This window comes from Salvelinus namaycush, chromosome 30, assembly GCF_016432855.1.
Source record: "Salvelinus namaycush isolate Seneca chromosome 30, SaNama_1.0, whole genome shotgun sequence".
Classification (NCBI taxonomy): Eukaryota; Metazoa; Chordata; class Actinopteri; order Salmoniformes; family Salmonidae; genus Salvelinus; species Salvelinus namaycush.
In genome coordinates, this window is record NC_052336.1 from 34,465,804 (window position 1) to 34,479,733 (window position 13,930).

Consider the following 13,930-nt stretch of genomic DNA (forward strand, 5'->3'; position numbering starts at 1 on the left):
GGGATAACACCACCAAGGAGCACAGCTATCAACAGAAAGCCTTCCTAAAGAGAATGGTCATTAGGCCACTTTTTAAAGGAAGTGGTCCGGGAGGGCATTCCAGAGGCTGGGGGCGGTCAAACTGAAAACCTGATCTCCCAAGGAGGAATATACTTCATTCTCATGACATTTTTACAAACAAAAACACTCCCTCACACGACACACGCACATCGCATAGACAACCCCCTTTGACTCTCACACACACACACACATTTACCCTTGACCCATCCCACCCTTGTTCACCCACCTTGCTCTGTTTGTTGATGTACTCCTTGAAGTCGTCCTCCTTGCCTATGACAGGCTTGGTGATGAGGTGCTGGTAGTTGACGCAGACGGTGGGCAGCAGGGGCGCGCGGGGGGTCTCGGCCAGCCACGTGATCTTGGTGGTCTTCTTGTAGTCCTTGTTCTCCAGGTTCAGTTTGCCGTCCAGGGAGGTGACCTTACCGCTGGCATCTCTGGATCACAGAGATCAAGTGAGGTAGTGTGGGGGTGTAGGAGTTAGGAAGTTGACATTTCTTTTTACCATCATTGTACATTTGGTAACATTTTAGTTAGAGTCAATAATGCATTTTAATGTGACACATCAGTTACATTGAGCGAGAGAAAGACAGAAGGAAAATATTCAGTGCCTTCAGAAAGTATTCAGACCCTTTGACTTTTTCCACAGCTAGGTTTCAGGCTTATTTTAAAATGTATTATATTTTTTTCCACCCTCAATCTACACACAATACCCCCTAATGATAAAGCAATTTAGAAAAGAAGTGTAGGTATTCAGACCATTTACACAGTACCGTACTTTGTTGAGGTACCATTGGCAGCAATTACAGCCGAGTCTTCTTGGGTATGACGCAACAAGCTTGGCACAGAGATGTTCGATCAGGTTCAAGTCCAGGCTCTGGCTGGGCCACTCAAGGACATTCAGAGACTTGTCCGGAAGCCACTCCTGCGTTGTCTTTGCTGTGTGCTTAGGGTCATTGTCCTGTTGGAAGGTGAACCTTCGCCCGAATCTGAGGTCCTGAGCGCTCTGGAGCTGGTTTTCATCAAGGATCTCAATGTACATTGCTTTGTTCATCTTTCCCTCAATCCTGACTAGTCTCCCAGTCCCTGCCGCTGAAAAACACCCCCACAGCATGATGCTGTCACCACCATGCTTCACTGTAGAGATGGTGCCAGGTTTCCTCCAGACGTAACGTTTGGCATTCAGGCCAAAGAGTTCAATCTTGGTTACATCAGACCAGATAATCGTGTTCCTCATGGTCAGAGTCTTTAGGTGCCTTTTGGTAAACTCCAAGCAGGCCGTTATGTGCCTTTTACTGAGGAGTGGCTTCCATCTGGCCACTCTACCATAAAGGCCTGATTGGTGGAGTGCTACAGAGATGGTTGTCCTTCTGGAAGGTTCTCCCATTTCCACAGAGGAACTCTAGAGCACTGTCAGAGTGACCATGGGGTTCTTGGTCACCTCCCTGACCAAGGCCCTTCTCCTCCTTCTTGGAGAGCTTCAATGCTACAGAAATGCTTTGGTACTCTTCCCCAAAGCTGTGCCTCGACACAATCCTGTCTCGGGGCTCTACGGACAATTCCTTTGACCTCATGACTTGGTTTTAGCTATGACATGCAGTCTTTATATAGACATGTGTGTACCTTTCCAAATCTCATGTCCAATCAATTTAATCTACTACAGGTAGACTCCAATCAAGTTGTAGAAACATTGAAGAATGATCAATGGAAACAAGATGCACCTGAGCTCAATTTCAAGTCTCATAGCAAAGGGTCTGAATACTTAAGTAAATGCAATATTTTATTATTTTCATTTTTATAAATTTGCAAAAAAAACTGTTTTTCGCTTTGTCATTAAGGGGTATTGTGTGCGGAATGCTCAGGATTTTAAAAAAAAACATTTTTTTAAACATTTTTGAATAAGGCCTTAACGTAACAAAATGTGGAATAAGTCAAGGGGTCTGAATATTTCCTGATGGCACAGTATATTAGTTACATGGTGTAGCTATAATATCTAGGCTAGTGACGATCCTTGCTGCACGTGGAGAGCCACAGCATATTTTATATTTACTTTATTTAACTAGGCAAGTCAGTTATGAACAAATTCTTATTTACAATGACGGCCTACTAAGAAGGCAAAAGGCCTCCTGCGGGAACGGGGGCTGGGATTAAGTAAAAAATATATTTTTATACATATACACACACACAACGTATCAAGTGATCTTGATTAGTTGAATTTAGTGTTTCACTGCTTAGCTGGTACTGCTGCTTCCTGGGACTAGGTGAACACTTGCCTAGGCAAAGCCCTCCGGAATAGCCTTCTGTAAAAAGCTGCTGATCTAAAAAATATCTTCCGGTCTTTAAATTAAAAACAATTTATGAAGGCTTTATATAGCATACATAACAGCTTCAAGCACAAAATAAATGCTTCACAAATCTATAGGATTATGTTATGGTTTATAATGAGTCTGTAGCCATTAAGTGCTTTGAAAGGCTAGACATGGCTCACAACACCATTATCCCAGAAACCCTAGACCCACTACAATTTGCATACCGCCCCAACAGATCCACAGATGAGGCAATCTCTATTGCACTCCACACTGTTCTTTCCCACCTGGACAAAAGGAACACCTACGTGAGAATGCTATTCATTGACTACAGCTCAGCGTTCAACACCATAGTGCCCTCAAAGCTCATCACTAAGCTAAGGACCCTGGGACTAAACACCTCCCTCTGCAACTTGATCCTGGACTCCCTGATGGGCCGCCCCCAGGTGGTAAGGGTTATTTTTTTAGGTATTTTTCTTAACTGCATTGTTGGTTAAGGGCTTGTAAGTAAGCAATTCACTGTAGGTCTACACCTGATGTATTTGGCGCATGTGACAAATAAAATTTGATTTGATTTTTGATTTGATGTAATTCCCACAGATGGGTGAATTGCCAAATGTGACATAACGCAGTGGTTCTTAAGCCTGGTCCGGGGACCCAAAGGGGTGCACAATTTTGTTTTTGCCTTAGCACTATACAGCTGATTCAAATGATCTGATTCAAAGCTTGATGATGAGTTGGTGTGTAGGGCCAAGGCAAAAACAAAAATGGGTCCACAGAACCAGGATTGAGAACCACTGACATAACGCACTGTTAATTAGGGATGTAATGATTCACCAATACGCATCGGTCCCCAGTTCAAATGTTTAAGATGAGTGCATTGGTCCACGGGACCCCAAACTGATCCAAATGTAGCATGCATCGGTCATAACATCAACTGAAACATTACTTTGTCGTTGTTGCTTGTATTACTTTCTTTCAACCTTCCGAAAATATCCCTAATCTTCTGTGACAACTGATGCATCCTCTGCTTCAGTGTCAAACTAAGCATGTAACTGTGTTGACCGTCATTGATCTACAAGTCATTTTGCATCCCGAACAACCCAGGCAATAACAGTAGCCTAGTCAAAATGCGCACTGTTTCGCATGCTGACCAATGAGAGGTTGGCCGTGAGTCACTTTCAGCATTCAAGCACTTGTAAAATGGCTTGCGCAATATTAGGCTTTATCAGTTGAGTGACAACCAATGTAATTTTTTAGGTTATTGTTATCAAATGCACTGTTGAAAATGGTGTTTTACTGGAATAAAGTAGCCTAAGCAAGCGCCCGAGACAACTCAACTGGCTATATAGCCTACCTGGTGATCGTGGCTTAGCCTACAACAGATTTTATTTTGACTGTGCAGGTTCACTTTCAGCAGTAGTTTTGGTAGTTGTTTTGCTTTAAACAATCAGTGTATATGGTAATTTCCTTGATACACAGGGTAAAGTTGATCATTTCATAACGAGGACAACAACCACTTTTTCTACCCACACCGCACTTCGAAACACGAGGAAAAGAAATCTTCCGATATATATTCATTGGCTATGTCATAGCTAATATTCGATACAGAACTAGCTCAAACATTGTGAAACTCCAAAAAAGTACAAATGAATTAATGGGTTTGCCCTCCTTATCTGATAGTGGAGTGGTAGATGCCCAGCTTCCCTTATGGCTCAGCTCAGGTGCCTACATACACCATAGACATATACACATGTAGATACATTTACACATAAATATAGATACATTTACACATAAATATAGATAGACAGACAAAGAGAGAAGTTCAGAGAGGCCCAGCTCATGAGCTCCATCAGCAGCATATTTTTGAATTTAGAATTGAACATGAATGTGTTTATACAACAAATCTTAGTGAATCGTATCGACCAGCATTGATTTGTTCCTCTAATCCACTGGTCAAACTCATCCCATGGAGGGCCGAGAGTCTGCGGGTTTTCGCTCTTCCCTTGTACTTGATTGATCATTTTGGGTCATTGATTAGTTAGGAACGCCCCTCACCTGATTGTCTAGGTCTTAATTGGACAAAGATGTAAAGGAAATAACAAAAACTAGCATACACTCAGCCCTCCATATAATGAGTTTGACACCCCTGCTCTAATCAAACCGAATCATTTCAAATTAAAACATATCATTCCTGTATCGTATCAGAGCCCATGTATCTAGATACGTATCAAATGGTCTTGAAAGGGAAATATGCACATCCATAATGTTTATAGACCATTTTTAAAGTATGACATGCTCATATAGATGAATTGAGAAGCATTTTTATGGTGCTCATGAAGCCTGTATGTATGCTTTATAAGTTGAACTTCAAGGTGGGATCAATCTTACTTGTGGATCTGGGTGATGATAATGTTTCCCCAGTTGATGAAGGTGACTATCTCTCCCTTTGTGAAGGTCTCTGCATCTGCCCCCTCCACCAGCACCCTGGGTCCGTACCACACCGCTTTCATCCCCACCTCTGTGTTCTGGAAGGGTAAAAAAAATACACATTTGCCAGGTTTAGTTGCGGATGGTATGATGGATTGACTATATTTGGTTGGTTTGGTGGTTTATTTGGCTATATTGGTTAGGTTATTAATTTGGGAAAGATTAAGTTGGTTGATTATTCACATCATATACTCAACTTGACTGAGGTATTTTGATTGTGAGGGGAACTCTTTTAGCATTGTCAGAGTAAAAAACCCCGAATGAAAATCAAATTTGAATGTACACTTTTGGAATTACAGTAACACTACATGTCATACTTTGGCTGCTGAACAATAGATTAGAGTGCAATACTTCGCTCTTGTCAGGCTTTGTCCAAAATGACACCATAATCCCGATATAGTGCACTACTTTTGTATTGTACTTTGTAGGGAATAGTGTGCCACTTCAGTGCAAATAATTGGCATAAAGGTACCTTGGGGTGTTTGACGGCCTCCTTCATCTCCTCTGTTGCCTCAGGGATGACGACAGGGACTGAGTAGGATCCTGACAGGGCCGTGTATCTGGGGGCCACTGGGTCGATAACCTACAGACACACAGAAATGGGAGAGGTTCATTATTGCAATGGTTTCCTGTGTAGACAGAAAAACTCATTCAGTATCCTGACTGAAGACTAGTCCACAGAGGACAGTTCAATTGGACCGGAACATCTTCAACTTATTTCACACTAACCAGCTGAGCCTACAGAGCAGAGGGGTACTGTGCTGGCCTGGTTATGCATCCACCATTGGTGTTTCCAGCATGGTTCCAACAACTAAGTGAAAGGAAAATACCCAACCCAGCACAGTACGGCTTGGCTCAAGTGTCAAAATAGTATTTTTCTGGGCAAGTGAACAGAAATACCTTCACCATACACACCATTGAAGGAAGAAAAGAAGGGGTGGATGGTGGTGGCAGAGGACAGGGACGACATGAAGGATAGAACGTAGAGGGGGAGCCAGTTTTGCAGTATGTATTGCCAACTACACAGACTAAAGGCAAAATGGGAGTATCTATAACCATGGGGAGCGGAGAACATTTGAATTTTTCACATCCTGTAGCTTAGTAAAAACAGAGTCTAACAATGCACTGCTGTTATACAGGTATGCCGGTGCCACCAAAGGTTTTCCTAATCAGAGTTTATAGATACTAGTAGTCTGCCAAAAGCAAGTGACGAGTCACTTTTCAAAAGACTACTAGAATCCACTGTTTTCCTTGTGTTAGTCACCTCTACACCTCAAAGCTGCCAGTTGTGGGAATGGGAGGTGGCCGGAAAAATCAGGGACACATAAGCAATGGGACAGGAGTATCTAGGAGAGCAGTATGGGGGTAGGGGAAGAAAGTTAACTTTTGTAGGGATGTTCTTCTCAGAAGTGACTAGGAGTCAGACTCCAGAATGAGCTTAACATTTGCTCCGAGTGGGATTTAAGCAAAATTATTGTTGTAGAATTTATGAAAATGCAGCTTGGCGAAGACGGGGGAGAGACAGGTTGGAAAGCACAAAGATGGAGGGAAGGAGGAGGAGTACCTTGATACAGCTAATTGGCAGCTTGGAAACAGAAAGTGAGATGCAGTTCAATGTCAAACAAGAGAGACTGGAGGTTCGGAGTGGGTAAGACAAGTTCAGACAGGATCGGGTACATCTACGACTTCCCTCCCCTCCTCAATGCCAATATCATGGGCTTAGAGGGGAAATAAATGTCTTGCCTAGATATAATATATGACATAGATAGCAATGTTTAAATCATTTCTGGTTTAGAAGAATGGGGTGTTTGTATATTGGACACAAAGAAATGGCACCTTGACAACACCTAGCCCCCGTGACCATGGCAGAGTGCTTTTTGATGCAGATGCAAAGGTGCACAAATTTAAGAGGCAGTTACTGCATGCGGACAGACAATGGAATGCCAAGATTTACATGAAATTCTGAAAAGTAGCAAGGGGTGTATAAATTAGGGGGATATGATTGCAATGAATGTTAGTCTCTCAGATGGGGCTGAGTTGTATTATCTGTGGCAAAATATATATATATATATATTTTAAATACAAATAAAAATCGGCCAAATACCTCTAGAACTTAAATCAGTTTGTGACACCCACTATGTATAAAGTATGCTGGACGGTGATATTCACGTTTATTTTGAGAGAAACTTGTTTCATGATCACATCTATCAAACGCAAAGGCTAATGAATTGGACAGGAACCTAGAGCCTCCTCAAACCGTAGAGTCCGTTTCCATGGGCCTTAAGTCTATTCGTGGAATAAAAATAATGTTTAGTGGAGATTCTCCATTGAGCATTCTTTTTAGTCCAGAACTACACTTAATCTGGGTCTATGAAACCGACCCTTATAGTTAAGGTAAGAAGACGATTGAAAAGTTGTACATTTTTCCTTAAACGGCCCCTCTAAGTTTAAACTGACAGAGCTAAGTCATGAAGAGGAGGGAATGTGCAGGAAGATTTTATGTTTATGCTTTTCTAATAACCAATTTGACTGGGTTCATGCAAGTGACTGATTCATCGTGCCTGAGAGGAATCCTCACTATTAGAATAAGCAATTTGGCAGTACGCCCAGAAAATTGGTTTGAGAATCGAAAGGTGTGTCTCAGTTTCAAGGTCTCAGCTTGGAGAGAAGAAGCCTTGTGAGGTATTGGTCGGTCACATGCATGAACCAAACGTTAATGATGAATAAGCTAGATCATGCAAATGTAGCTTGTCTGTGTAATCAGTATATAAGAGATCTAACGGGACTGCCCCGGTGGAGCTCACTTCAGACCAGTACTTTATGCATCCAAGTTTGACTGTGACATCTCCAGCTTGCTGACAATAAAGAATGATTCATTTAAGATTGACTTCTGGTGTCCCTGTGCAGAATTTCCTGGACAGAAGGATGGAAAGTGGGGGATGAAGGCAGGAAGTAAAGCAGAGGAGAAAAAGAACAGCACAAGACAAGGAAGGCAGCAATGCAAGCTGTGAGTAGGCACCCTATCAAAGGAACCATGTGTGTGTGCACGTGAAACAAGCTTCCTTAGGGATTCAGAGCATTTCATTTTGCTCCAACCAATTTGGGCAACCAAAACCTTCAATAATTGAACATTTCTAAAACCTACAATACAGTCTTGTCTAATCTACCAACAATGTATTTTCCCCTCATGCCACCGATTTTCAGATATAGGATGGGCGGGATGTGACCAGCTTCAACCCTACAGTGGGTTTCAAAGTGGCAGGCTTTAATTAGGATTAAGGGGCAGGATTCAATCAGTATCAGTCCAAATGGATATGTAGGGAGTATGTGGAGGGGAAGGGGAATATCAGTGTCCATCCATGCAAGCATACCTTCTTGTTGAAGGCCCAGATCTTGTCCCATTCCATGTTGACCACAGACCTGGATCCACCCTGGGTGAGTGGGGGGGAAAAAACTAAATAAGGTTTCAAAGAAGGAATCAACAAGGGAATGAAAAGGGGGAATACAGGCTAAAAAGCTGAAACTAGGATGGGATGAACTTCAACATCCAAGGTTATTAGACACACACATAGTTAATTAAGATCTGAGGAACCACGGAGTACTAGAAAGCAGTTTAGACAGTCATTTCTCAAAACGGGGTTGTACATAGCAAAACACACACACACCTGGGCAGCGATGAACTGCTTGAGGCCCTCGACGGTCATTCCTCTGCGCAGGACACCTCTGACAGTTGGGAAGCGAGGGTCGTCCCTGAGGGAGACGGGAAGATATACTTATACCAACGGATCTCTAAAATCTACTCCATCAGCGAAAAGCGACTATTTATTCCAGAGAGATTGTTTAAAACCAGAGTGGTACTTCCTGTACTTGTCAAATTAGAACACAGGTCTTCATTTACAGTTGCATACAATTTTGCTATGGTGTGTCCTAGTGAACCAAACACCCTGTCGTGTGGAAAGGATATTAGTGGACTCACCAGCCATCGACATAGCCCTGGTCTACGAACCAGGTGAGCTTGCGCTTGGAGAGCACAGTGTTGTTGAGGTTGAGCCGGGCGTACTCCCAGACGTAGGGCTTGCGCAGACCTAACGCCTCGATCACCCAGTAGAACTGGTCGTCGCGATCGTGGTACTCTGTTGTGCGCAGCGCATGAGTCACGCCCTCCACACTGTCAACGATGGGGCAGGCAAAGTCGTACGTGGGGTACACCCTGGGGGAGGGGTAGAGAGAGGGTTGAGTCACTATTTTGGAAAGGAGGATGCTTCTATACTGTCCCCCTGTATGTCTTTATGAAATGTGTGAAGCCTGTAATGCACCTTTGTGAGCTGCTGCACAGGACATACAATATTTGCCAGGCGTGAGCCAAGAGTGATACCAGTGTTTCCCCTACATTCATTCAGCAGCGGTGGGTAGGCAGAAATATTTCAGTGTAACCTTGAAATGACTAAAACCATACAAAGTATACACATAAATGTAGCTATATATGATTACCGCCCCGTAGCACTCACATCGGTAGCATGAGGTGCTTTGAAGGGCTGGTCATGGCTCACATCAACAGCATAATCCCGGATACCCTAGACCAGGGGTGCCCAACCAGTCGATCGCGATCTACTGGTTGATCGCGGAGTGTTTGCCAGTCGATCGTGAGATTATACATCTACTAAAATTCAGCCACACAAATCAATGCCTATAATCTCGGTTTTAACGTTCGACAGTCCTTCATTCAAAGCAATGTCTGAAAAGTCACATGATTTACATAAAATATGATCAGTCCCTGCCCACTTATTGACGTATGCTTAGTTAGCGCGGTCAGATTCCGACCCGCCAACTCCAAGTCGAGGTTATGGTGATGCCAGGCAGGTAGCTAGCTAACGTTGTAGACCGATTCGATCTTAAGTTGTGTGGTCGACAGCAGCAATAATGAGTGAAGGGAAGGATACAAAAAAAAAACATAAACCGTATAATTTCCACGAGGATTATTTTTTCGTCAGGTCAAACTCAAAATGCGTGTGCCTCATCTGCCATAATAGCATCACTATCCCAAGGTAACATAAAACAACATTTTAAAACCACACAAAACCCAGGAAAGAGATTTTCCAGCAAAGACTGAATTACGAAGAAGAAAGGTACAAGAACAACAACAAAAATCAACTTGCAGCCAATTTTTCACAAGGCCTGTGACCAAAGGGAAGGCGGCAACTATAGCATCTTATTATCTTAGTTATCACTGCGTAATTCATCAGCAAGCTTTGTGCCGGAAGATGCTAAACATGAAAGAGGTGGATGTTGTGATGAAGATTGTGTGTTCTATTCGAGCAAGAAGCCTACAGCGGAGGCTATTTCGTGCTCACTTAGAAGAGACTGAAGTGGAGAACACAGACCTGCTGCTGCACACGGATGTGGGAGTTTCAGTGACTTGTTGCCTGAAATCAAGGAGTTTCTCAAGGTCTCCAAACATGCAGAATATGCACAGCTAGAGGACGCACAGCTAGAGGACACACAGTTGCTCCTGGATTTAGCTTTTCTCACTGACCTAAATGAAATGCTTAATGAATTGAATGTAGAGCTGCAAGAAAAGGCAAACATGTAACCGACATGATCAGCTCTGTGAACACTTTTAAATGCAAATTACAACTGCTCACTAGAAAGCTGCAAGGTAAGGACCTGCACTTCTTTCAACACATGCATTCAGAGCTTGAACGTCAGGGCAAGGATACTGCACAGCTTGACAATGCACGTTACGTGGAGCAAGTCCAGAGTATCTTATCTGAGTTTGACAGTCGTTTCTCTGACTTTGCATCACTTGAGCCTATTGCCACTTATATGTGCTTTCCATTTGGCACAGACATACATGTGGAAGTCATTGCCTCCAAAATGGGATCACTTTTTCAGTTGGACACAACTATAGCAGAAACTGAATTTCTCACCATTCAAAATGACATTCAGCTGAAATCCAGGGCAGCCACTGAGATGAAGGAAGAGTTCTGGGAGCTACTGCAATAGGAGAAGTATCCCAACATAAGAAGACGTGCTCTCAACTTATCAGCCCTTTTTGGATCAACCTACCTCTGTGAGTCTGCATTTTCTCACATGAAGATAATAAAGTCCAAGTACAGATCTACTATGACCGATGACCACCTTGTGGCCTGCATGAGACTTGCTGCTACAGCCCTGACTATGAAAAACTACTTGCCTCCACCCAATGCCAAAAAACACACTAAGGTAGGATATTAAATGAGTTGCACTTATTTGTGGGAAAACATGTTTTTGGTCCACATTATATTTGGGTATCAAATAGGTATCATAGCAGCAGGTCCATACTCAGTGGTGTGTCGCGTTTCATACATTTTGTTGGTTGGTTTAGGTTTAGAGACTGGTAGATCATCAGGATGGCAAATGAAAAAGTAGATCTCACGTCAAAGAAGGTTGGGCACACCTGCCCTAGACCCACTCCAATTCTCATACCGTCCCAACAGATCCACAGATGACGCAATCACACTCCACACTGCCCTTTCCCATGACAAATGGAACAGCTATGTGAGAATGCTATTCATTAACTACAGCTCAGCATTCAACACCATAGTGCCCTCAAAGCTCATCACTAAGCTAAGGACCCTGGGACTGAACACCTCCCTCTGCAACTGGATCCTGGACTTCCTGACGGGCCACCCCCAGGAAGTAAGGGAGGAAACATCTGCCACGCTGATCCTCAAGACTTGGGCCCCTCAGGGGTGCGTGCTTAGTCCACTCCTGTACTTCCTGTTCACCCACGACTGCATAGCCAAACACAACTCCAACACCATCATTAAGTTTGCTGATGACAACTGTGGTAGGCCTGGATATCAACAACGAGACAGCCTATAGGGAGGAGGTCAGAGACAACAACCTCTCCCTCAATGTGAGCAAGACAAAGGAGCTGATTGTGGACTGCAGGAAAAGGCAGGTTGAACAGGCCCCCATTAACATTGACAGGGCTGTAGTGGAGAGTGTCGGGAGCTTCAAGTTCCTTGAAGCATGGTCCAAACACACCAGGACAGTCCTGAAGAGGGCACGACAACGCATATTCCCCCTCAGGAGATGGAAAGTATTTGTCATGGGTCCCCAGAAAGTTCTAAAGCTGCACCATCGAGAGCATCCTGACAGGCGGCTTCGCCGCCTGGTATGGCAACTGCTCAGCCTCCGACCGCAAGGCACTACAGAGGGTAGTGCATACGGCCCAGTACATCCCTGGGGCCAAGCTTCCTGCCATTCGGGACCTCTAAATCAGGCAGTGTCAGAGGAAGGCCCTAAAAATTGTCAAAGACTCCAGTCACCCAAGTCAAACTGTTCTATCCGCTACCTCATGATAAGCGTTACCGGAGCGCCAAGTCTAGGACCAAAAGGCTCTTTAACAGCTTCTACCCCCCCAAGCCATAAGACTGCTGAACAATTAATCAAATGGCCACCGGACTATTTACATTGACCCCCCACCATGTGTTTTTACACTGCTGCTATTCGCTGTTTATTATCTATGCAGTCACTTTACCCCTACCTGCATGTACAAATTACCTCGACTAACCTGTAACCCTGCACATTGACTCGGTACAAGTACCCCCTGTATATAAGCTCGTTATTTTATTGTGATACCTTTTACTTTAGTTTATTTGGTAAATATTTTCTTAGCTCTTTCTTGAACTGCATTGTTGGTTAAGGGCTTGTAAGTAAGCACTTCACAGGAAGGTCTACACATCTTGTTTTCAGCTCGTGACAAATAGTTTGTTTTGATTAGTTTGATTTGATTATTTTGGTATTGCAAAACCTGTCCTTAAGACTTTATAAAAGATTTCAAAATCAACAGAAATCCTTTATTTGCTAGTGCATTAGGTTAAATAATGATAAAAAGTGCATTAATTCCATTTTAAAAAATGTTGGTAGCATGCCGTGTCCCCCTACCTGTAGGTGCTGCCAGTGCGGGGGTGGGGGGCATTCTTACAGCGGTAGAGGGTGGGGTCGCGCATGCAGCCGTTGTTGGAGGCCATGTCAATCTTGGCCCGCATGCAGCACGTCTGGCCGTACTCCGTGCCCGCCTTCATCTCCTCCCACATCTTCAGGTTCTGCTCCACCGCTGGGGGAGAGCGAGAGAGGGGTGAACATGCAATGAGTGAAGACAATGAGTGTTGCGGTCATCATAATTACTTCCACATGCCCTGTGAAATTACGCCATGTGGCTACAACTATCAAATCGTTTCAGATTTAACAGTGCCTACGGATTAAGGGTTATGTTGGAATTCAGCCATTGCTCCACTCATATTCCCCTTACAGTTGCTGCGGTGGTGGGACTCGGTGCGCTGTTCCCTTGCCGCCCTCATCTGCTCTGGGGGCGTGTCGTCGATGTAGGCCTTGCCCTCCCTCAGCAGCTGCTCCGCCATGCCCTGGATGCGAGGGAAGTGGTCGCTGGTGTAGGTGAACTGGTCAGGCTTGATCTGCAGCATGGCCACGTCCTCCAGGATCACCTATGATAAAACAGAGGGAACATTTACATTTACATTACATTTAAGTCATTTAGCAGACGCTCTTATCCAGAGCGACTTACAAATTGGTGCATTCACCTATCCTATCCTAGGTATTCCTTAAAGAGGTGGGGTTTCAGGTGTCTCCGGAAGGTGGTGATTGACTCCGCTGACCTGGCGTCGTGAGGGAGTTTGTTCCACCATTGGGGTGCCAGAGCAGCGAACAGTTTTGACTGGGCTGAGCGGGAACTGTACTTCCTCAGAGGTAGGGAGGCGAGCAGGCCAGAGGTGGATGAACGCAGTGCCCTTGTTTGGGTGTAGGGCCTGATCAGAGCCTGAAGGTACAGAGGTGCCGTTCCCCTCACAGCTCCGTAGGCAAGCACCATGGTCTTGTAGCGGATGCGAGCTTCAACTGGAAGCCAGTGGAGAGAGCGGAGGAGCGGGGTGACGTGAGATAGAGTTTTCAGGGGTTTCTTTACAACACCTTGCATTGCATCACTTCAAAACAGCCCCGAAAAGTCCTCAAGGCACGCCAAGTCTTTTATCAGGCCAGTTACACTCAGAGATGGAAACACAAAAGTCTGTCTT

General features: G+C 44.2%; 1 protein-coding gene across 1 annotated transcript in view; it reads right to left on the minus strand.

Annotated features, from left to right (window-relative positions):
- The window catches only part of LOC120024692 (bifunctional glutamate/proline--tRNA ligase-like), a 52,963-nt gene that overhangs the window by 24,346 nt on the left and 14,687 nt on the right, over positions 1 to 13,930 (minus strand). The window contains exons 8-15 of the mRNA XM_038968934.1: positions 13,153 to 13,345; positions 12,786 to 12,957; positions 8,830 to 9,063; positions 8,519 to 8,603; positions 8,225 to 8,284; positions 5,326 to 5,436; positions 4,755 to 4,891; positions 287 to 494 (exon numbers count right to left, since the gene is read on the minus strand). Coding sequence (XP_038824862.1) covers positions 287 to 494; positions 4,755 to 4,891; positions 5,326 to 5,436; positions 8,225 to 8,284; positions 8,519 to 8,603; positions 8,830 to 9,063; positions 12,786 to 12,957; positions 13,153 to 13,345 — 1,200 coding nt within the window. The remainder of the gene's footprint in view (positions 1 to 286; positions 495 to 4,754; positions 4,892 to 5,325; positions 5,437 to 8,224; positions 8,285 to 8,518; positions 8,604 to 8,829; positions 9,064 to 12,785; positions 12,958 to 13,152; positions 13,346 to 13,930) is intronic.